Here is a 22,692-nt window from a genome sequence, read left to right as displayed (position 1 = left end):
GAAGTAAAATATAACATATTTATGCCTTGTGTTACAGTAAGACCTTATTTGAAAAAGAAGAAACATATGCACAAATAGTGGGCCACCTTTACAAATGCCTTTTTCCTTATTAATTCTTGCTTTTGTATCAGCTGGTTTACATAATCTTGTCTTGCTGTGCTCTTTTGGCTAATCAGGAAATGCATCATAATCTGTTTATTTGTGCAGATGAAATGATTTTATTTTTTATAATCCCAGGAGAGATTATGTCAATTCTGAATTGTTTCCAGAAAACGAAGTAGCTTACTGGGAAACACAACCAGTGTTTATACCTGTTTCATACCGGTCATGATTTTAGATCAGAACAATGCAAAAGAACATTCTTGAGCTGCAGATGTAATATTCTGGAAACTTTTAAAGCTTTTTAGTTGTGGAATAATTATTCCCATGCTTAAACAGTAGATGAGCTTGGTAGACTAACTCCACTGTAGTCCAATATAACTCAAGAATGAAGAGATTGCCTCTTCTAGTTGACTCTTATTTGTTTCTTATTTCAGTCACTCTTTACAAGTTTTTTTCTAGCTTCATTACTTTTTTTAAGTGCCTTTTTCAGCCCTCTGAGTATAAAAAAATAGATGAGAGCATCTTCCACCTCAATTGCTTTTGGATGGCAGCTCTCTAGATCTTATCATAAAGCCATTGAAAATCTTTGAAAGGACAAAGGTCAGCTCTGAACAGGCTAATTTACACTATAGAAAAAGAAAGTGGTGTTAGACAAGTCAAGACCTGACTAGTAGAAGTCACAGCACAGATATTCACTGGAACTGTACTTTATATTTGTGAAAAGAATCCAAAATATTATGGAGAGAATCGTTCCAGTTACTCCATGAAACAACATTTGCATTTTCTCCTGCAGCTGTGCTAACATTATTGTCAGGACTTTATGCAGTTTATTTTGCTGACATCACATTTTTTACCAAGTACACTCTGATCTTCACATATCAGAGTAAATGTTGAAGGGAATATCTGCAATGGCCCCCTGTGAATCATTGTTTTAGAAAAGCTGTGTCTGCCAGAGGTGAGATGAAGGGGATGTGAGGTGCTTCTCCAAAACACACATAAAGTTGCAAATGGCATGTAGTGACACACATGGCCATTTCTGCAGAAAAGGGTTGCACAAGCTAGGAGGGCATCTGGTTTTTGGCAGGTTTGCTTTGTGACAATTTGTTAGCAGTAACATCGCCTGGACTTGAAAGATGGGATTCCCCCACCTGAGGAAATGAATCTTTGTGATGGAAAGGGATGTAAGGAACATGGTGACAGGCTGCAATCTGATGGTGTTGGCCAGGGTCAGACAGACTTATGAATGCAGCAGCAGTCACCTGCATTTTTTTGCTGCAAATAAGATTAGTTTCTACGTGGGTTCAGTTTGTGCTGGAAGCCAGAGCAGCTCCCTATAATTTAGAGAAGTGATTTGAGCCAAGCTCAGGAAGACGCAAAAATTTTGCCCTTAGGTTCTGAAGAGCAAGAAACGTTTTGAAATAATTATTCCCAGTAGAGGTAGTAATGAGGTTAGGTTAGACACAATGAATAATTCTCATTCCTTATTGTCTAATGACACAATTTAAAATAGCATTTCAGACTTGGGCCTCCCAGGTAACTGGGTTAGGTCAGTAATCCCCTGCTCTGACAGAAACTCTTGTATTCTTTCCTCAAAGCCATGTCTTCTTGTGACTGCCTGAACACCGGCTTTCTGGGTTTCAGTATAGCAATCTGACTATAAGACTTTCCTTTGTTGCTCTATGTGTAGACAAGATGTCTATTTGAGGGCAAGGCAGAATACAGTTTTCAATATAAATATTTTGGCTGGGGGAGAAAAAAGTTTTGGAAATTATTCAAGGGAGGAAGATCTTTTTGAGAAGCTATATCAAAAGCTAGACAGAATAATTGCAGCACCCTAGCATATTGTCAGTAATGGCTTGGTGGTGGAATAATTTTTTTTCTTACCAACCCTTTGAAAAATTCCTCCTTCAATTAGTCTCTGAAGGAAGATCAATAAAATAGTTTTCTCTTCCAAGAGTAAAGATTTGTCTAGACTTTACAACAGAGAAAGTAGCAGATTGCCCACAGAAGTGATGAAGTCTCCACTCTTAACTACCATAAAATATATGTAGAGCTCCCAATAGACTGCATCTTCCTCACAGAAGGTGCTTTTATCTACACAGAAACCCAAGCTTTTTTCTTAATTCACGTACAAACAAACTAAAGAAGCTTGGTAAAAGCAGTAATGTTGAGAAGAAAAAAATTTACTCTTTTGAATCCAAGATAAGTGTAAATTTTTATATTTGGAAGAGAGAAGTTCTGTTGAGTTTGTCAGTGAAGTTATTAGAAGCTTGAGCTCTCTCAGGCATTGTTCTACTGATGTTTGTTCTGGAGAGTGAGCCCATGCCCATGAGAGACAGTATGTTCCAGCTTGGGATTTCAGGTGTACTTGCTTGGGCATCAGTTAGATCTTGTTACTCATTGCTCTGCAGGGAATGGCTGGCACACAGGATTAGGAAGACTAAAACTGTGAAGAAAAAAGATCGGGTGGTGGTGGTTTATCTCTCTCCAAAGGAAAACAAATTAGAAATGGTGAAGGCACCTGGAGCAGAAATGCAGCTGCTTTATTAGGAAATTACACAGGCCTGGTGGCCTGACCTGGACTTGTTAAGCTCTTATGAGATGAGTAGTGTCCCTCATAGCTGAATCCAGCTTTTAAGCAAGCAGTAAGAGAGCTCTGTGCATGGACAGAGAAAGTAATTTTTCTATTGCCTGTTTGCCTGAATATTAAGGTAAGAGTCTGCTTCTTCCTGCTTTTAATTTCTGTTTGTCAAGTTTGTACAGGCAAAATCTAGCCAGGTCCCATGTACCATAGCTTTATAATAACAAACAGGCCTGGCTTGCAGAAGCTAGCCGAGGAGTTTAGCAATGTGACCTCTGTTCTGCTACTTTGGAGGCAAACGCAGTGTCCTTCAGATCTGTAGTTCACTACCCAAGGCTGCACACCAGTAACAAGGCAGAGCAAAGAGTGGCACATCTTCTGCGTAGAAAGGCAGTGTATTCCTTGGCATGGTCCCCAGAGAGCTCATCCAGGTTTGTAGCTTCTTGTTGTTGCCCTACTAATCACCTCATGGCTAAAGCAGATGACTGACTTAATTGACTTAATGGGGTCAGAGGTGGGAAGTATTTCAGATGTCCTTGTTCATCTCTGCTTGCCTAGGTTTTCTCAGCTTCATGGGAGACAAATATTTGCTCGTATGAGTACATCTCTTAATTAGCAAAGTTCTTTGAAAAACTGTCTGAGGCAAGTGCTCCAATAGCAAGGGGAATCCTTCATGCTGTAAAAAAGCCAGGAATTGTTTCCTCCAGCATTTAGTCATCCTTCAGGATGAAGACACTAATTTCTCGTCCTCCCCATTTAATACACGCATTATGTAAATAAACCTAACAATAAGCTGTCTGGAGTATTTTATTGCTTAATTAATATTGTTTCAATATTATGAATAAATAAGATCCCATTCAGATTGTGAGTACAGTAAAGTTAAAGTGATACGAGCCAAGAAGGAGTTTCAAATCCCTTCGCATCTGTTCCTCTATTTTGTTGGATTAATTTTATATTCTAAATTAAATTATTCCTATGAATCTGTTTCCTCTGATGTTCTGCCCTCCTTCCCCCATCTTTTCATCATCTGTCTGCTCAGCACCTTTACTGCACTCTCGCATGGGGAAATAAAAGCCACTTGACAGCCCAGCTGGCTGAGCAGGCCTGTGCTGTTCGCCTCCATCCCTTGTGGGGCTGCTGAATGTGATGGGTTTGAAAAGCTCTGGACTGCTTGGTCTCTGTTTTCGAGATGAATGCAGGCTTTCCAACTGGCATTCCTGGTTACTTTGATCCACGTTTTTTAATTAAAAACTTGGGAATTCAGAGTCCATTGAACTGTAATAGACTTTTTACTAAAAGACCCTTCTCTCTCCTCTTCCCTGACCTAAAATAAAACTCAGACATCTCCCAGGGCCTTGCTTATTTCTGTTTAGTGAAGGAGAAACAGTTGTTAAATATTCATCTCCTTTACATGGTTCTTGCAAGGATTTTTAAAAACTTTTGGCTAAGAAATGCTGGTGTGGCTACGGTTTTCAAGTTGCAAGGAAAAAAAAAAATCAGAAAAAGGTCACAGAATAAGAAAACAAACTTTGTGTAGGCATAGAAAATGCTTTTTTAGTAATAGAGATTTTGTTTCTATTTCCCTAAATTGTAAACCCTCAATGAAAAGGAATCACCTTTTCCTCAGGGTAGGCAAAGGGCCTAACTCGTTGTGAGTACTCCAACAAGGTGAAAATAACTGGGTTGCAAGCCAGGTGCTAAGGAGCTCCATGTCCTCTCTTTGGTGTAAAGAAGAGTCTGTGCTTGAAGATGCTCCCCTCCCAGACATGACCTCACACAGTGCAACCAGGTCCCTGACCCCTGCCAAGCACCCTCCTTGTTGCCTCTGAAGCCCCACAGCTGGCCTCCCCCCTGCACCCTGGTGTCCCTCTTGCTGAGAGCAGCCAGCAGTGCTGGGCCCAGAGTTACTGGTCCCTATTTTTCCTAAAATGAGTAGTTCCATATTCCCAACTGATTTCCCAGCACCGTGCCCTTTAATAGGGCTGGTATCCCTTTGGGTATTTTTTTTATACCATTTAATTTATTTAATGTTATTCCTACATTCTGATATTGTGGACTCCTGATTGCACACAACTACTTGTGGAGCAGTCTGTATGGTGTGTAGTTTTTCCTCCTTCCCTCATTGGAACACAAAGAGAGGATGCAGGAGGCATCCTGAGCCAGCTCCTGCATGTTGAGAGACTTGTGCTGTCGTTATGACTTCATGATGATGTCTCTCTGAGTCTGCATCCTGAAACTGGGAATGCTTTTTCCCATATAAGGCATATTAGCCATAATCTCTGTACTTCTAATTTTTGTTAATTTTTTTTCCCCTTAAAGTGTTTACACTTCTCTCTTACATGCAGTAAAAGAAATAACAGCTAAATGCAAAGGAAATCATACCTGATGTATTCATGCTTGTATCAACAGCACATATTTCTTCACATACAGGTAAACGGAATCATAAGACAAGACTTCATGAATAAAAATTTGAAAAATGAGAGAATAACTCATTTAGCATGACAGGAGATGAATAGAGGTAATTTAGTCTCATAAAAGTAAAATTGGCTCATGTCTTACATGGGGGTGGGAGGAAGAATATTGTTTAGCAGCTGGAAAGCAGAGTGAAGTTGAGAATTGGCAGCTGTGCTGAGGGGATTTTGACTGCCTGGCTCTGTAACCTTGGGTGAGTCATTTTGTGTGCCTGGTGTACATGCTCCCTTCTGTAAATGCAGCTCTAATTCTTGGCTTGCTTGTAGAGGGTTTTGTTCTCCCTGTGTGAAGCACCAGAAAGTAGGACTCCAGCATGGTGCTGGTCTTTTTGCCATGTTTGACTAAGTTTTTACTCTTTTCTGCTCCTGTGGCTGATGTATTTGCTCTGTAAGTGTATTTCAGCCTTCACATCTTTCCTGGGGACAGGCAGTGGAATGTAATCCTGAAAGAAAAGCAAATATCCTTTGGTTTTAAAGATATATAACAGTAAGATAAAAAGATTAGGGCCTGTGGGACTAGGCATTATGAGATTCGGATGAAGTATATAATCTTACAAGGTCCCTACTGCCTTGGACAAATAATCTGGACTGAAGACACAAATGAAGTGTGCCTCGGAAGTTCTTTCCCAGTAGTTCTCTATTGAAAACACAAACCAAAAAGAGACAGTAAAACAATGCAAGAAGAATTTCCCCTTGTAACTAGTGAAACTGTTGCATAAGTCCCCAAGTTAAAGGGTGGTCAGGGCTGTGTTGTGGTGTGGGCTGAACCCCAGTGCCTCCTTCTCAAGGTCTAGAAATGGCCTGAAATAAGAGAGACACCTGGCAAAGATGAGTTGGAGCAATTTGTTTCCCCACAGGGAAGGAAAAAAATGATGGGTTTTGTTGTGGTGTGCTTTATTTTTGAAGAAGAGGTTTGAGGTTAAGCTGGATGGGCTCTGACATGGCCTCTGATTTTCAAAGGTTTAAGAGTATGCTTTATAACAATCTGTGAGATTATAAAAAATTCATTGGTTCCACAGTGCAAAGCAACGTTTGCTTAGTGGTGTGAATGGATTAAAATACAAAAGTATTTATTTTCTACCTGACCGGGTTCTTTCAGCATTTTTAGACTCTTAAGAATGCTAACCAGTGAGAGTGACTTATTTCTACTGGCATTTTGGTACAATAAGAAGTCTTTGCTATCAGTCTTTTTGAAGCTGGGATATTACAGACTAAAATGGAGTTGCAAAACATTGCTGTATCAGTAATTAATATAATGATCATGTTTCTATTTTCATTTTGTGGGCTTTCTGCTTCCTCTGAGTGTTGATGATGTGCAGGCTGCCCTATCTTAATGAATTATTTGCACATTATTGCTGGTAACTGGAGACGGTAAGATGACTTGTGCCTCTTTACAATGTTCCCCTTAATTCCACTGAAGACACTGCTGTGGCTGTACTACTATACACACTGCTTCTGTGCTTTTAATCAGCTCATCGTGCTTCAAATCTGTGAATAATGTTTGCTACAGTTTGGGGCTCTTCACTAAACACTACATGCAGTTTTGGCCTGGGACTTGCTGAAGTCTGTGGTGATCACTCTAGATTGAGTAAAATCCTAGTGCTTTGCAGCCTGGATTGTGATGTACCACTGGGATTTAAAAAGCCTATTCAAATTTAGGAAGCTGTAAAATTGCTTAAAGTCTGGGTAGGCAGGAGAGAGCCATATGAGCTCAGAGAATTTTCTGTCTGCCCTAACCTTTAAAAGGTCTGTGTGCATCTCTCTGAGAGATTTACTTGAGGGAAGTCTATAGATACTGACCTCCTGCCAAAAGGGCAAATCTGGTGAGGAGTTCAAGTGGGCTGTGAGGCATCCAAGGCTACACAGAGAGCTGGGGTGATGAGTAAAACTGCCGGGGTGTGTTTTGTTGATGAGTAACCCTGTGACTGTCATCTCCGCAACAGGGGGAAAAAGTATTGACTCGTAGGTTTTATTTGCTTCTTTTGTTGTTTTAACATAGAGTAAGACTAAAAGTGGATGTAACACATACTGCATTTTGGTAAGCCAGGGAAGGAAAGCTAAGCACTGATATTTTCAGCACTTCCTGGTAGCTGGGTCCATTCATGCTACTTGCACCTGCTTGTGCTGTGGAGAAGGGAGGGGAGTTTTGGAGAAGTGAGAGTATAGGAGGCCAATTTGCAATGCAGGGTCATATCAGGGTTTTTTTTCTGGTTGTAGTTGGCGAGTCATGTTTTCAACAATCAACTCTTACATGAGGTTCCCAAAGTCACTGCCCCTGCAGATGCATACAGAGTGGGGCTGCTCTAGCTGCCCTGCTTACCTGTCTGCTCTGCACACCTCAGCCCTGGAAAGGAGGAGGCACCTCTGAGACAGCAGTGGCATTTTCAGCACAATTCAGTTCATGCCCTGTCTGAAGACAATTTTTTTGAAGTACCCAGTTTGTTTGTCTGTGTAAGATACATCCATTACTTGACTCTCCATTCTCAAGTGTCTCACTGTTATCACAATTCCACATGCCTGGTTTAGTGGCTTTAGCTTGTAAAAGGGATGTCATTTTCCCTTCACTACCATCCTTTCAACCCAATGCTTCCAGCAACTCATTTTGCCTTACTATTTTCACCACTACCCTGTGCCCTTCTCCAGTTTGACTAATTATCCAGTGACTTAGATTTATCTTATCTTCTATTGTAAAAAATTTCAGGGAAACAATCTGTATAACTTACTCTACCTTTATGGCATTATGGAGTATAAATAGTTGTTATTAATAATGAATTGCAAAATGGTCTCTTATTTGACAAGTATACTTTTATTTTAATATAAAATATTTATGATATGCTTGTAAGTGTTCCACAGCATGTTTTATAAAATTAATGGAGTCCCACAAAATGGGAACTCACTACTGTGTCTAGCTGTTAAAGTTTTGCTGAGAAATGGAAAGAGGCTGCAGGATTTTGTATGCAAATTATGGAAGGTGGAGATTTGGCTTTATGTACATTGGCAGCCAGCACTGGGAAAGGGGGGGGGGGGGTGGGGAAAGTCTGAGATGTGATATATTAAAATATTTGAGAGCAATAGATGAAAAAGAAGCTTCAAATATTGTTGAAGCTATTCATGTTAAGACATGCACATTTTAATTAAAGAAGAAAAATATCAGCTGAATTGGAGTCACTGATTTGTTTTCACAAGGTGCAACATAGCTCTGAATGATAAGAAGATGGATAGTTTGCTTGGAGAGAATAAATCAAGACCATAGTGTTTGTTGTCTGTAATAACCACATTTGAAAAACAGATCATCCATAGGATATTGGGAAAAAAAAAAAAAAGGAGAGAGAGAGGAGGGAGAGCAGCTATGCTTTATTTTTCTTCAGTGTTCCTGAGGCTGTATCTGCTTCATAAATCTCCATATAAAATTCTATGAAATGGTTTTGTCCAGGTATAAATTTGACTTCACTAAAATAAAAGAGTTTTGCCATCACTATAAGTGAAGGCAGTTTTCTTGCTCTGTAAGTTATTTTTAGAAAGAAACTGTTCATTGATGCAAGAAATTTCCCCTGGTTAGTCCACCTTGGTGATAGCATGGGTATAAAGATTTACTGCCCCAAACAAGTGGTGGCTGTAAGAAGCCAATTAATTCTCTAGTCAGAAAAATGTTCATACACTTAAGTGTGAGGCAGTTTCCTCCTCTTTTTTTGCCTTGGAACAGAGATGAAAATTAGATGCTGAGATCTGTGTTACAGTCTATCGAATCCTACTGCAGAAGTGGATAGTTGTAAGGTTTGCTTGTATCTCTAAGTACATCTTAATATAAAACACTAATAGAGTCTACATGTCCTGTCACTTTTTTGATTGAGAAATGGTCAGGTTTTGGATTAAAGCAAGATGTGGACACTAGCATTTTAGTGGACAAACGTATTCAATTTTGGATCTAAGAAGAAAAAAAATCATCAAAGAATACTTCACTGGGTCAGTGATAAGCATGAGACAAAATGGCAAATTGAAAACTAGGATATTTTTGTTTTCTCTATAGCCTTAATTTTCTGTAATTTACTGTAGTTTTTCAGAGCTTTAGATATGGGTGCAACACTAACCAGCTTCACTCAGAAGCTTATTTTCTCTAGAGCTCTCAGGGTGGAAGTGGTTGCAGTAGCAGTTGAGGGCCCTTGCAAGAACTGCTGGAGGCACTTCTGCATTGTGCTGCTCTGGCCTTGCTGGGAGATCCTGGGGAGGCTGCCCAGGTAATTGCACATTATATAGGTCCTGGCTTAACTTCTCTGCCTTGTTTGCATGTGTTGTTGACAGGAGAGAGGTGATCAATAAGATGATAAGCTTCCTTTTTCTGTCTCCATCCCATTGGACTGTGAAGGTGTGTTTTAATTTGTTTTCTACCTATCTGTATTCTTGCAGTGACACAGTAGAAAAGTGCTTCATGAGAAAAGGAGGAAATAACAAGGGTGGTTTTTCTTTCCAATAGAGACTCTCAGATTTTTAAAATGTAATTTCTGCTCTCTCAGCCTGCTAAGTCTCCTCCTCTTCTGCTTTTTGTTCTCTTGCTGGCATGGGTTGCACTGGAGCTGAGTCACCAGAATTCGTTTCCTGGGCTATCTGAGCTGTGGCTCTCCTGTGCCATGAGATACTGCAGCTCCTGCTTTTAGGAATTTTACTCTCATGTTTTCTGTGCTCTGAGACATGAGTACGTTTGGCAAGTGGAGAGGGTAGCACTCTGTTCCCAGCTTCCATGGGTGGTGGTTGATTGATGCTCAGTCAGTATTTTATCGTGAGTTCTTGGTGCAGTTAACGGCTAGTGAGGCAGGGCTTGTTTGCTTTTTGGCATATTTCAGTTTGGGCTGGCTTCTAGCTCATGTGGTCGTTCCCAAACATAGAGATCATGGTGGTGAGAACTGGTTTTTGCACTGTAACAAGCAGTGGAAACAAAGCGTGCTTGAAGCTACTTCTTGACAATTTGCTGCTTACTGTTAAAATACTGAAACAAAGCAGTGATCTGTCTTGGGCTGCATTCTCCAGAGAAATGACTGGACTGCAGGAGGAGTCAAGCTGTTATGGTGACCTTGCTTCCCATATGGTGCTGGCAGCGCTCAACTCCGTAACTTTTCTTGGCTGAGATGCTGTGAGGGATACCTGGCTGTGCTGCAGCTGAGCAAGCACTTCCAAAGGCCTTGCTCCCATTCTGATATATCAGTGGAAACCCCAGTAGGACTGAGGAGGTGTGAGGGGCAGCAGGCAAGAAGAGCTCAGTAACCACATAGGATGGGGTCTGAAGCTCTTTGCAGCTTGGACCAGACACTTGACCTGCATTTTTCACTGCCTGAGTAAGTGAGCTTCTGGCTGTCTGGATGGCATTTCTGGTCAGCAGATGACAGTAGTGGTTAGCAAAAACTTCTGGAACTGAAAGGTGCATTGAAATCGATACATTTGCAAAGAAATATGGCTCTTCACAACTAGCAAATCTGCCCCCCTTATCAGCTCTGCTGTCAGTTTTTTCATTTAGTAGCAGGGAATGCAGGAATTTTTTTTCCTTCTGACCTGTGCTACTTGTCTCAGCAGGTTTCAGGTCACTCTGAACACTGTAGAAGCTGTTCGTTGACTAGATGGTGCTACAGTCTTAAAATCATCTGGCAAAGTTTAGAAATGGTCAAAACCTCTCTTCATTGTGTGATTCTGGGTTAAAAATCTGAGTAATTAGAGTCCACTTTCAGCTGGATTACAGGCAAGGAGCTGGGAGCAGAGGCTTTTGGGCCACCACTGCTGATCAGCAGCTCTGTTGTGGCATGCCCAAAGATGGTCTGCAGCACGCATTCACCATCATACCATGCTGTAGTGCATGTGGGTGGGCAGCAGGACTGTGGGGACAACCATGCTGGGGGACACTGGTTACTCACAAACAGGTGGTGAAGGTGGCAAACTCCACCTTACACAGGGAAAACATCAGGAACCTGTTGTCTTGTTCCTGAGCCACGAGAAGGAGCTCTGTGATGCTTGAGCTGGTGGTTTGAGTCTCTTCTCCCTTTGCCTTCCCAGGAACAGCATAACGCGTGTCTTAAGACTAATTCGGTGGTGTTTTGAGCTGTTGTTGTTTTACTAGCCCTGGCTTTCTCCTGCGATCTGGTGTTTGTCAGCTTCTGCCTAGAATGGCTATGGAGGGTTGTATTAATTTGCTGCTGCTGCTGCTTTTGTTAGCTCTGGGTGGTGTCTTGGAGAACAGCTGAGACAAATCCCTCAACTCTTGTGCAGCTGTGGATTAAAAAGTGTTTAAACTGTACCAACTGAAACTGCACATGAGAAATATATTTTTAGGGTAAGGTCTCACGCTGCTTACTTGTGTACTGTAGAAACATAGCTCAGTATTTATAGTGACATAGTCTTGCAGTGTTTTTTCTGGGATTTGTCTTTTTTAAACATGAAATGCTTATATCTAGTTGTTACCACTGGAAAACTGAATGCAGTTTTCTGAGGAAAAGCATCTGCAACACATACAAGAAGAGCTAGGAATTACATCAAACCCAGAACCAACAGTGGCTGAGCAGCTAAAAGATAATACAATTATAACAAAACCCCTTGTAAATACAGCATTTGATATAGTTTTGCTCATCCCTTACTTTGTCCCTTCTATACAATTCTTTACACTGTACTTTTGAAATGCAGTATTGCCATATTTTTAAATTGCAAATTGAGAGATGAAGCTTACAGATAAAGCTTTTCACAGAACATAGCAACATTTTTTCTTGGGGGGTGAATATATGATTGGACATGGCAAACATGAAAGCAGCAAGGTTATGAACCTGCTCCTCCTCTGAGTTTTTTTAAGTTAAGGGATTTAACATGCTAGGGGAATGCAGCAGTGACTTGTAAGATTCAAGATGAGTGAGCTCTGAGAATGGACCTCTGTGAGAATGGTCTCTGACTATGAGAGAGGCCAGGTGGACCTGAGGTGCTCAGAACTGAGGGAAGTAGAGGTGTCACAAGCAATAAACATGAAGTGCTGGATTGAGAAAAGTAGGACTATAGCACAGAAATGTTTCATGCCAACTGAGTTAGCTTAAGGGACAAGGTAGAAAGTTGCTTGGGAGGGGAAATGCTGATAGTTATGTAGCAAGTATTTAGCAGGTAGAAGTTAGCAGTAGGCTCCAGCTAGAGACAGAAGATTATAACATCTGAACTGCTGGGTAAGAGCAGCAGGACCACAACTGTGAGATTGTAGCAGCAATGCAAGAAAGCTGAAAGACTTTGACATGCAGTTTAGTAAACAAGAGTTCAGAACAGCTGAGGTTAACCAGTGACAGTTTCTCACTGTGCAGGCACTTCCAAAGCCTCGTCCTTCTAAGTAGCTACTGGGACATGTCATGTTGAGGCTTGGCAGCATGGCAGCAATGAGGCTGCTACAGCTCCATGCCTGGGGTCCAGCCACTAGCGGGGCTGAACATGAATTCCCAGTAGGCACATCCCCACACAGACCTATACAGAACATGTATAGGTGTGTATATGGCCAGCAACACGGATCAACACATACTCAGCACTCATGCAAGCTCTTTATTCTTGTTTTCTCATTCTTGGGAAATTGCCTATACCCCTTGCTTTGCCCACCTTTGAAGCAGCCTCTAAAGATCCCCTGAGTCTTATTCAGTACCAAAATTCTCTTCCCCTGCATACTCCTTGGCAATGCTCCCCCTGCCAATAAGTGTTCTAGAGATTAGCTCCTGATGACTCATCCTGATGGATGGGCACCAGGGCTGAGGCTCCCCTGGGGTAGCCCTGGGAGGGGACCTGGACAGGATGTCTTTTCCTCTGAGTCCCTAACTTGTGTTCCCACCTGCCTGTATTCCCCTGTGCTCCTCTGGGAGTGTGGAGATGGGCCTTTGATGGGCTGACTCCCATGGGCTTGGGAGTAGCTGGGACAGGCTATTACATGGTGCCTCACTATGCCATTGCCTGTGTGCTCCTTTGGATATGTGCTGATGTACTTATTAAAATCACATAACCTACCATTTATGTAGGATTGTTATCTGTAACATCAGAATCCTTTAACTATCCCCCATGGCTGAAATAAATGACCTTGGCTCTTCTGTCATGTCCATTGCAAACCATAACATTTCTCTGCTTCTGGAATACCAGCAAATCCCCTTGTCATAGGGTGATGCTCCTTGGCAGCTGAATCAAGGGCCAGAATGTGACAGGATAATAAATTCACATTGAAAAATTTAATAAATATACACTGAATTTTTTTTTTTCTTTTAACCTGAGGTGCTCAAGACTAACAGTAGCTTTGTGTGCTCCTCTGAGTGATGGTGTGAAAGCAATGCCCAGTGGAAGTGAAGGGATAAAATATCAATAATGAGAGGGGTCTTTAATATCCTTTAAAATGTCAGTGTGGGAATGGTGAAAGGCAAACAACCTTCCACAAATGTGACACAAACTGTGCACTGGAAAGAATGTCAGTTTTAGAGAGGGGCTTTCAGAGGCTCATTATGTGATTTTTAATTACAGGGTGAAAGCTGGTGCAGACAGAGAAGCAGATACTTGAGAAATGAGGGTCAAACTGCTGGCTTTTGAGGTAGGTACTGTTGCGTGGTAGCAGCCTGAATGCTAACAGCTAACTGGATTCTGCTGCTGTGTAACTTGCTTCATCCACAACTGTGTGTGTATGAATGCATAAAACCAGGAGTGAGCAAAAACCTGGGTTGCATCTCTTCCTGCAGTATTCAGACAGGAACTCGTGAGTCTCAGTAACCATTTCCTGGGTCTGGCAGTCTGCTTTCTGATGCATAATCTTTCCTCCTGCATTTGAGATCAACCAGGACAGACTAATCCCAAGATTAAGATGGATCAGATGAAGGGCTGTTCACACAGCAGATGCTGTCATGTGAGAGCTGAGTTCCTCTTGTGACAGAGCAAAGCCATAGAGCAATGCAGGTTGTGGGGAAAATCCTGTCTTGACTGTCAACTCAGTCCTAGTTCTTTTCTCCACTGCAGAAAAGAAACTGCAGCAACTATGCAATTAAGAGACTGAATTAGTGAAATTCTAACCCAGACTTGTATTTATGTCTCTGTGAATAAGTCTGCAGTAAGGTTTGCATTAGTTCATGTTTAACTTGAGTAGCAGTTTGCATGGTCCTGGAGCCAGCTACAGGCAGGTCTGCCTGCTGACTATGCCAAGGATTGCACTGTAGAGCTGCACATTCACTATACTGGAAAAGAGAGACCGGAGTGAAGAGATGTTCTCAATAATTACTTAAGCAAGTCTAATGATTAAGTCCTTTGATACTACTGAGATTTTACTGTAAAATCATAGCAGCTTATTTCACTCTCACCTCTTGATGAGGCTTTCTACTAAACAAGAGAAAAAAAGGTAATAACCTCATGAGCTGTAGCTGTTATTTCAGTATTTAGCTGGGAGATCTTACTGCCATGTCCTTCCAATACAAAATGTAGTTACAGTTCCTATGACAACTGTGCCTCTCTCCTCTGGAGCATGGATTAATGATAGCATTTCATTACATGATCATGTAACACTGGGCACTGTGACAGCCTTGTCATCTCCCCTCTGGTGTTTGCTCCTAAATGGCATTTAGCTGAAGCTCACTTGTATTGTGCAGAACATGAATTGGAGTGACTGACCTTCCCTGTGCTTGCTGCCTGCCACCTCTGCCTTCCCAGCTTCCTGCTTTTCATTAGTAAGTTCACCTTCTACTAAAATACTGTCAGAAATGTCTATAAATGTATTTCTGTGGTAGCAATTCTAAACACTGACTAACATTAATTAACAACAGTATCTTAACAAGTACACTGAATACCAATGCTATCAAACCAATCTGCTGACAAAAATTCATGAGTATAGCAGTCAAACCAGGCTATGGAGCAGGTTTCTGTATTTACTTCTGCAACAAAACACTTAAGAAAAATGTAACAAGTTGAACAGATATATTAAAAGACTTTATTCACAGTAGAGAAATTTTTACAAATATAAGTTCTTAAAAATTAAGCATCTTGATCTATTATGTATTCCATAATTTCACTTTATATAAAGATGAAAAGACTAAATGGACCATGTACAAATTAAAAACAACTTAAATGCATTATAGAAATGGATAAAATGTATGATGAAGTCACCATAGAAACAGTGAGCCATCAGGCATTGCAAAAAAAAAAATAGTGTACAACCAACACATATGCAATACTTATCTCACAATCAAAGCATATTTTTTTTCTCATGAAACAATGTGGGTGCCATTTAAAGTGATCTTAGGATTTAAGATATGCAGATTTAAATGCATTATTATGCTACAAAGAAATGGAAAAGTGTTTATGTTAAGATAATGCCTGCCTCCCCCTCCCTGCCCAATAAAGCAATTTATTTTACACTTATGAATGACTGGGAACACAACGTGACTATCACTAGCCACTTCCATGCAGCTAGTTCAGTGAGTGGGAAACAAAACAAACGTTATTTCAGCATTCTAATAAGCAGTGGTAAGTACTGCCTGTTTCAAAATGATTGCTCTAACTTTGGTGTTTTGGGGTTATTTAAAAAAAAGGAAAAAAAAGAAAAATCAATATATTCTCAGTTTATGAAAAGGTTTCTTACAGTTGGCAGATCTACACGTTGTACAATCTTCTTGTCTACTTACATTAGTTTACAAAAAGTACAGTATAGTGCAGTTTGTACATACAACCTGAATACCAATACCAGTCACATCAAATTTGTGCTCTTTCAAATAGTTGTAACTCCCAAATTAAAAAAAAAAATATTAAAAATATTCATATGAAATGTCTGTATTACAAGGATAGAGTCATGATGCTTGTATTAAAGTACATAGGATCCAATGCATACACTGTGTTGGGTGTTTGTAGCCTTTTTGAAATATGGCAAAGAGCTGTCTGGTTCTCCACTATTTCTCTACTGCTTCTTAAGTAAAGGCAAGATCACTAGATGCATTTGGGAGAAGCATATGGTGGATAAGAAAAGCATGTAAAATGAGGCTTACAAAACACATTTGTCAAAGACTTTTTTTCTGAGCTGTTGTAGTTAAACTGATATGAGGCCTAGAGCGACCATGTGGTAGGCAGCAGCAGATGACCCAAGAAAGGTAACCAAGACAAAAGTAATTATTATTACTTTTGGTTAAAGAGGGAAGAGACTTTTTTGTTTTTATACCACAGCTGTAATTTCTCTGTGGTATCTGGGGGAAGGGGGGGAAAAAAGCTTCCTTATAAATACTGTTTCTGAAGAAAGAGAGTCAAATATTGTAGTCCTCCAACAATAAAAATTCTGGGGTTTCAAAATGGCAGGACTTCTGCTTTTCAACAGAGCCAAGACTTCATCCTTGCTCATTCAGTTTCAGAAAACTGTTACTGTGACATGAGGAAATCCATACTTTAAAAATAAAATAATACTACAACTAGTAAAAGGCAGTAAAGCAAAGTCTTGAGCCAATCTGCATGTTCCATGTAAGCAGACTTTAGGTGAGGCAGATGCACATACATTTGTATCCATTCTCCCAGTGCTGGGTTGCCCAGGCTCAGCAGGTACCCCTGTTAGCTTCCATGTACAAATGCACAGCTCTGCCAGGCCTGCCATGGAAGGTTCAGCATCACTGAAGATCCTCTTGCCTTGCCCCATACATTAATGTCTTTGGCAGCTCATGTAGCACATTCCACCTTCACTGTCTGCAAGGGAAGCAGATGGGCAGTGCTGTTCTTTACAGACTCCAGAGGGTCAAGTTTATGGGTCAGCCTAAAGCTGCTACGTGTGTATATATATACACACACACACACACATATATATAAATAAATAAAAATGTAATCAGTTATCTTTGCTCTTGACTTCTACCTAAGAAAACTTATGCAGACCTCTAGCAGTATAGAAAAAATGTACTCTGTAAGGAACGAACAAACAAATGTGCTTCCTCAGCTGTGGGTACTATGCTGGACATGTGAGCTATCTTAATACCTTTAAAGAAGATTACTGTTCAGAACCATATTTGTTTTGCTGCAGTCCAATCAGTGAATAATGTGCTTTCTCAAAATGGGAAGCAGGTGTTATAACCTACAAAAAATGTATGAAAGTCATCCTGTCACTAAATGAAAACATAGGTAGACTTAATCACATAAACCACTCTAAACTATACATTGTACCTCATTTTTTTTTCCCTTTGGTGATGCCACAAAGTAAAACATTTTTGGCAAAGCTGTCACCTTTCTTAGTAAGCCAGGCCTCTGTTCTAGGGAATAATTTTAAGCACACTGCACTTCTGTCACTTGGAGAAGACAGACTTGGTGCTTTCACAAAGTTTTAGTTCTACATTGGGTAATTCCCTGTCTGAATGATTATAATCTTATACGGACACAAGTTTTCTTCAAGCCATCTGAACATCTAATTTTATTCATGTAGATGAATTTAACTGTTTCATGACAAACTACTGTCTGATGTGAAGTCTAAACCGATCTGAATGTTTGACAAAGTCCCTGAAAACCAAATAAATTGTCTCTGGTATAATGCTCAGCTGCATTTCCAAAAGAATGGCCTTGAGTATTATTCCTTTGTCTTTTTACCATCCAACCAAATGCAAGCCACTGGACTAACGAAAGAAAGAAGTTAAGAATCCCTTTTACTTAGCAAGAAATTACTCTTATTTTATCCCATAGTAGCCTGACAAAAGCCATGAGAATAACACCACTTAGAAAAGAGAGGAAACAATTTATTCTACTACAATATTCTAATCAAAACCTGGAAAACTAAGGTCTGCTAACTAATGTGCTAAATTCATAAAAACTAAGTTTAGACTAACTTCAAGGTATACTGCAGTTTCAGAGTTGTGTCTGCATGAGATGAAAATATTCCTATGTTGACTTTGTTGACAATGAAATACATCAGATACTTTACCCAGTAATGATAGACCCGCATAAGAAGAGGCTGTCACAGTCACAAGATTTGTCTTGAATGACACACAATACAAATTAACATAGAACAAAAACAAAACCAAAAAAGTTCTTTATACTTAATTCAATATGGCTTTTTGCAACATGGCAAAATATTACAGCTTAAAGCAGGCATCTCCTCACAGAGGAGAAGAGAATTTTGCAGTCAAATTAAAAGCATAAGAGGAAACAACATGCAGACCCTCTGCTCTTTTTGGCCAAGATGGCAGTGCAGCCTAACACAATCTGGAGGGATGTCCTGTTTCTCTTCTAAGAAGTGGTTCAGCTGGATAAAAGGAATTAAGTTTTATCATAATCAGTTGGGGTCCATTCATAAATATTTTCTGTTCAAGAAAACAGACTGCAAAACACTTGATTTATAAATTTAACTTGGGAATTTAAAACTAAACTATGTGCCCAAGTCCTGGAAAGAAACATAAGGAATGAAACAAAGTTTAACTTCATCTATTTCTCATTTTCTTCTTTATTCCCATCATCCTTCTGAAGAACAGGGAGAGGATGAGCCTCTGTGTTGAAGACCCAGTGATCGAATGGAAGAAGATCATCTTCAGAAAACAGCAAATACAAGTACCTGTAAAAAAAAGCAGGACATGTAACCATATCAGGGAAGTGAAGCTACAGTATTTTTCAGAAAAACACAAATATCTGATTTCCCTATATGAATCAGTGGTAACAGCTGACCAAACACTAGACACCAGTTAAGTCCCAGCATCACAATTTAGGGCTTCTCAAATTAAGATTAGACTCATGGACAATAGCAACTGGAGACCAACAAAATAATGCCTCTATCCTAATACAGGACAAGGAAGGTTAGGCTACCATGGTTAAATATCAGTTAATTTCACTTCCATTTCATCCTTTGTAATTTTATTACATATTGTTTTGATAATATACAACCACAGAAATTTTTTTCATCCTGAACGTCCACATATATCAAGGTGTAGGAATGAAAATATTGTAGTCTAATGCTGTCTTAACTATGAGAACAACCAGTGGCTTGGGATTTTAAAAGAAACTAGCACTAGAGTGGGAGGTTGGGCAACCATTTACTAAGATAAGGTCCATTACAACCAACAGTAAACAATAACCAAATCCAACATTTTATTTACTGTTCTAATACAGGGTAGTAGCTACTGTAGCATGATTAGTGAAGTCTGCTTAGAAATGAAAGTCTGCTTTACAAATGAAATTTAATTTTTTTCTCAATCACCATCCTTCCCTGAAGGCTTTTCTTGGTCTAATTCTGATAGGCCAATTTAAAAGGTATAGTAGAGGCAGTGCACTATCTCAAACAAACAAAAAAAAGCCAGCATGTACATAAATGTATTTATGATATTTCATTTACTCGAGTATTACGCATTCTGTTGAAATGGCATGATTGTTGCTTTCTGGTCTTTGCAACTTTCCCTTGCACAGCAAAAAAACCCCATGAAACACCAAGACACAACTTCCTTTATTTCAGTAAAAAGTGGGAAGATGGTGATAGATAATGAAAACTTGGTTTTCTTCTTCACAAGCCACACAAACTTACCATGCAAGTTTCTTTTTTGGAAGTTTTAAAATGAAAAGTATGCAACAAGCCTGGAAATCCTCTGTCTACTCAATTTGTTTCACTAGTGTCGGGATATATAATTAAATCCTATCAAAGCTAGATGTAGTTTTTCAACAAAGACTACTAGGTACTTTTATCAGAAGATAATTTCCAGAAGTCACAGAATTTAGTTTCTTGATATAGAAGGGAAAAAAGGCAATTTTCCTTCCAACCACCTAGGAAAAGCTCTACTATTTCAGTCAGATTTTGTTACATGAATGTCAAGGATAATGAAAAATACATCTATACAGGTGATAAACATAACTACTTAATACTAATGACAGTCAATTTTCTTTACTTACTTGAGTGTCTCTGAAAGGAAGAAACTTTGCTGCACATCGTCATGGCTTTCATGATTGTTATAAACATCTCTAAGGCCAGAATAGCCACCATCTACTCTGCAATGTTTTTCCAGTGCCTGAAGAGAGGGGAAAAAACATAGTGGCATTAACAAAATGAATCACCTGTCATTTTTGTTTGACAACAAAAAACCCTCACCCTGTCACAGAATTTTTTATAAAGAGATGAAAACTAGATAAAGCCCTAAATATAAAACTCTTTATAAAAAGACACAGGCACACATGTCGAATTTTATATTTAGGAAGAGAAGTAAATTGAGAAGTTAATAATAAAAGAAGTGAACACGAACCAGTATTCAGAAGGAAAGACATATGAATACATGGATGTAAAGATACATAGATTTTAATTTATTTTCCTTTTCCTCTCACTAAAAATAGGAATAACAATAGCTTTTCTCTCGCAGATTTGTCTATCAGCTTTCAGAGATTGTGTCACATATGCCTTGGTCATATTTTAGTGCTTAAAAATTATTGTGATAAAATTGAATACCATGTTAAAGACCCATCTTTTTCTTACCTCCTGTAAGTAATTTTGAAAAAGGAAAGGCAACTCTTCATTTTCTATGAAATGTGTTTGGTTTCTCTTTGCAATAATTTAATTTTTCCTCTGATATTGGGCTGTGACTGAATTTATTTTATGCAGTAGGTACAATTTTTCTTTGATATCTTTCTGAAAAAACTTTGTCTGTTACACAGGAGTAGATGGAAAACTAGTATGTGGCTGGACTCTATGCAATATGTTCACATGTAAAAATAAGAATGTGTTTTTCTTTAGCTAGTTTCCAAACTGTGTGAAAAGTTCTGAAACAGATGATTGATTCCTGTTTTACCATAAAAAGGAGCACATGGATCCCTTAAAAATATAATTTCTGCCCACAGGAATGTTCCATATGATCAGCTAATTTTGAAGAAGAAAACAGATCAGATGAAGGGTGAGTACAGAAGGGCAAAACCCCATGTACCTGGTGCTGGAAGTGTAGAAGGTATATACAGTTTTACTGTTTAATAAACTTTGCTGCTTTTCTTTATTTTAGGCTGGTGATTGCATTAGAAAAGTGGTACCTTTATGCTTATATATGAGCTGTAACATTTTAAAATAGACTGCTATTCAATACCTTATTTGAGTATGAGTTCTCTTACCACCATTTTGTTTAAATATATTTAGTAATCTTTTTTCTTTGTAATTGACCTGTCTCACAAGGTTGAAAGTATTCTTAGCCTCTTCAGTTTTCTAGTTCTGTTTTATAATAACTCTCTGGTATGATGCAGTATAATAAGGGAGTGAAGGGAATCTAAGATGATTATATTTAAAACAACTCATTATTCAAAACAAACCCAGAAAGTGCTCTCCAGCCCTAAATATTTTTTTACAATGAAAATGACAATAAGGTTCATGAATTACTACATTTACTCAGACCACACTACTCTGAAACATGGTGCCTGCTGCAGAGACAGGTACTGAAGTAACAACTTTCAGGCAGAAATAAATACCTGCAGCATTATCAAACCCCCAGTAGTGAGATAGAACACAACTGTTTCCTCAGTTTCTGAAGTGACTACAAATATTACTGAAATGATAGATTTCATTCATAGAAAGGTGCTGCATTTCAAACCACACACAGCAAGAAGATATGAAAAGGCAGAAGATACGTCTAAGCCAAGCAAACAGACAGAATAAGCATTTTCTGATGAGAGATGGGACTAAAAGTCACTAATAATTACTGAGGTATCCATCACCTCCACTTGCTCTAAGGCTGTTCAAGATCTGTGTTTTGCTGTGTTCAGATATCCTAAATGTCCTTGTTTTTGCTGGAGTCCCTGTAGCTATCTGCATATATTTAGCTTGCATGTCAGGCTCTCCATAGTCTTCACTGGAGAGTAAGCTGCCTATTGTGTATTTTAAAAGAGATTTTTCTCTCTTTAAGAGAGATCCTTTAAAGTATAACAGGCCTATTTGTCTTTTTTTATGTGTCTTTAGGTTCTTTAATTTTCCTGGACACTTTTACTAAGTGACAAATATACTTAAGTTTAAACAAGTAATTTCCCCTGGCTGGTACTCCTTCCCTCTTGCCTACTCCAACCTGCAATGAATTCAAAATGCTGAATCTGTGTCTGGACTTTCAATGTCAGACTCAAGATTATGTTTTCCAAGGCACAGTAGAAGGAGAACTTGAACTTGAAGGATAGGCTATTATTCAAGGAAACATCGGCATTCTAAACAGAGTGAGGTAAAAGAAAAGCAAATTGCATTTGGAGTTTATCTGCTCTAACACGTAGTTAGAGCCTTCTTTGTAAGTTCATTGTAGTGAGATACCATTATAGGTACCTGAACATACTGCTGTAATGGAAACTAAGAGGTTAACTCTTACCATCTTAGCCATTTAGTGGTATCTACTTAACGCAGATGTGAAGCATCTTACCCCTCAAAACTACTTTACACTTAACTAAAGGAATAGGACATGCACATGTGACATTAGCATGATGAAAGAAAGGGCTCTTGGTTGTCACTGTCCTTCAACTGCCAGTAATGGTCTTTTGTGCTCCTACTTGCAGTTTCAGAGTACAGTGATTTCACATTGACAATGGCATAGTGGTGGGTGGGAAGAAACAATCAAACACATTTTAAATTAGTAGCTC

At 39.3% G+C, this 22,692-nt stretch overlaps 1 protein-coding gene and 2 long non-coding RNA genes across 4 annotated transcripts in view; 2 read left to right on the top strand and 1 right to left on the bottom strand.

Annotated features, from left to right (window-relative positions):
* The window catches only part of LOC127381985 (uncharacterized), a 45,516-nt gene extending 26,886 nt beyond the window's left edge, over positions 1–18,630 (top strand). The window contains exons 2-4 of the long non-coding RNA XR_007888839.1: positions 13,654–13,720; positions 14,763–14,840; positions 18,592–18,630. This is a non-coding gene — a long non-coding RNA (uncharacterized LOC127381985). The remainder of the gene's footprint in view (positions 1–13,653; positions 13,721–14,762; positions 14,841–18,591) is intronic.
* The window catches only part of MAN1A1 (mannosidase alpha class 1A member 1), a 138,622-nt gene continuing 131,016 nt past the window's right edge, over positions 15,087–22,692 (bottom strand). Inside the window, exons 11-13 of one of the 2 annotated variants that reach the window (XM_051612973.1) lie at positions 19,999–20,114; positions 18,545–18,676; positions 15,087–16,833 (exon numbers count right to left, since the gene is read on the bottom strand). In XM_051612973.1, the coding sequence (XP_051468933.1) occupies positions 18,550–18,676; positions 19,999–20,114 (243 nt within the window). In that variant the 3' untranslated portion in view covers positions 15,087–16,833; positions 18,545–18,549. Of the gene's footprint in view, positions 18,677–19,998; positions 20,115–22,692 lie in introns of both variants that reach the window. The other variant, XM_051612972.1, reaches the window with a different exon arrangement.
* The window catches only part of LOC127381986 (uncharacterized), a 35,275-nt gene continuing 33,533 nt past the window's right edge, over positions 20,951–22,692 (top strand). The window contains exon 1 of the long non-coding RNA XR_007888840.1: positions 20,951–20,987. This is a non-coding gene — a long non-coding RNA (uncharacterized LOC127381986). The remainder of the gene's footprint in view (positions 20,988–22,692) is intronic.

This window comes from Apus apus, chromosome 3 (genome assembly GCF_020740795.1).
Source record: "Apus apus isolate bApuApu2 chromosome 3, bApuApu2.pri.cur, whole genome shotgun sequence".
Taxonomy (NCBI): domain Eukaryota; kingdom Metazoa; phylum Chordata; class Aves; order Apodiformes; family Apodidae; genus Apus; species Apus apus.
The sequence above is the reverse complement of the archived record's forward strand: the minus strand, read 5'-3'. Positions and strand labels throughout refer to the sequence as shown.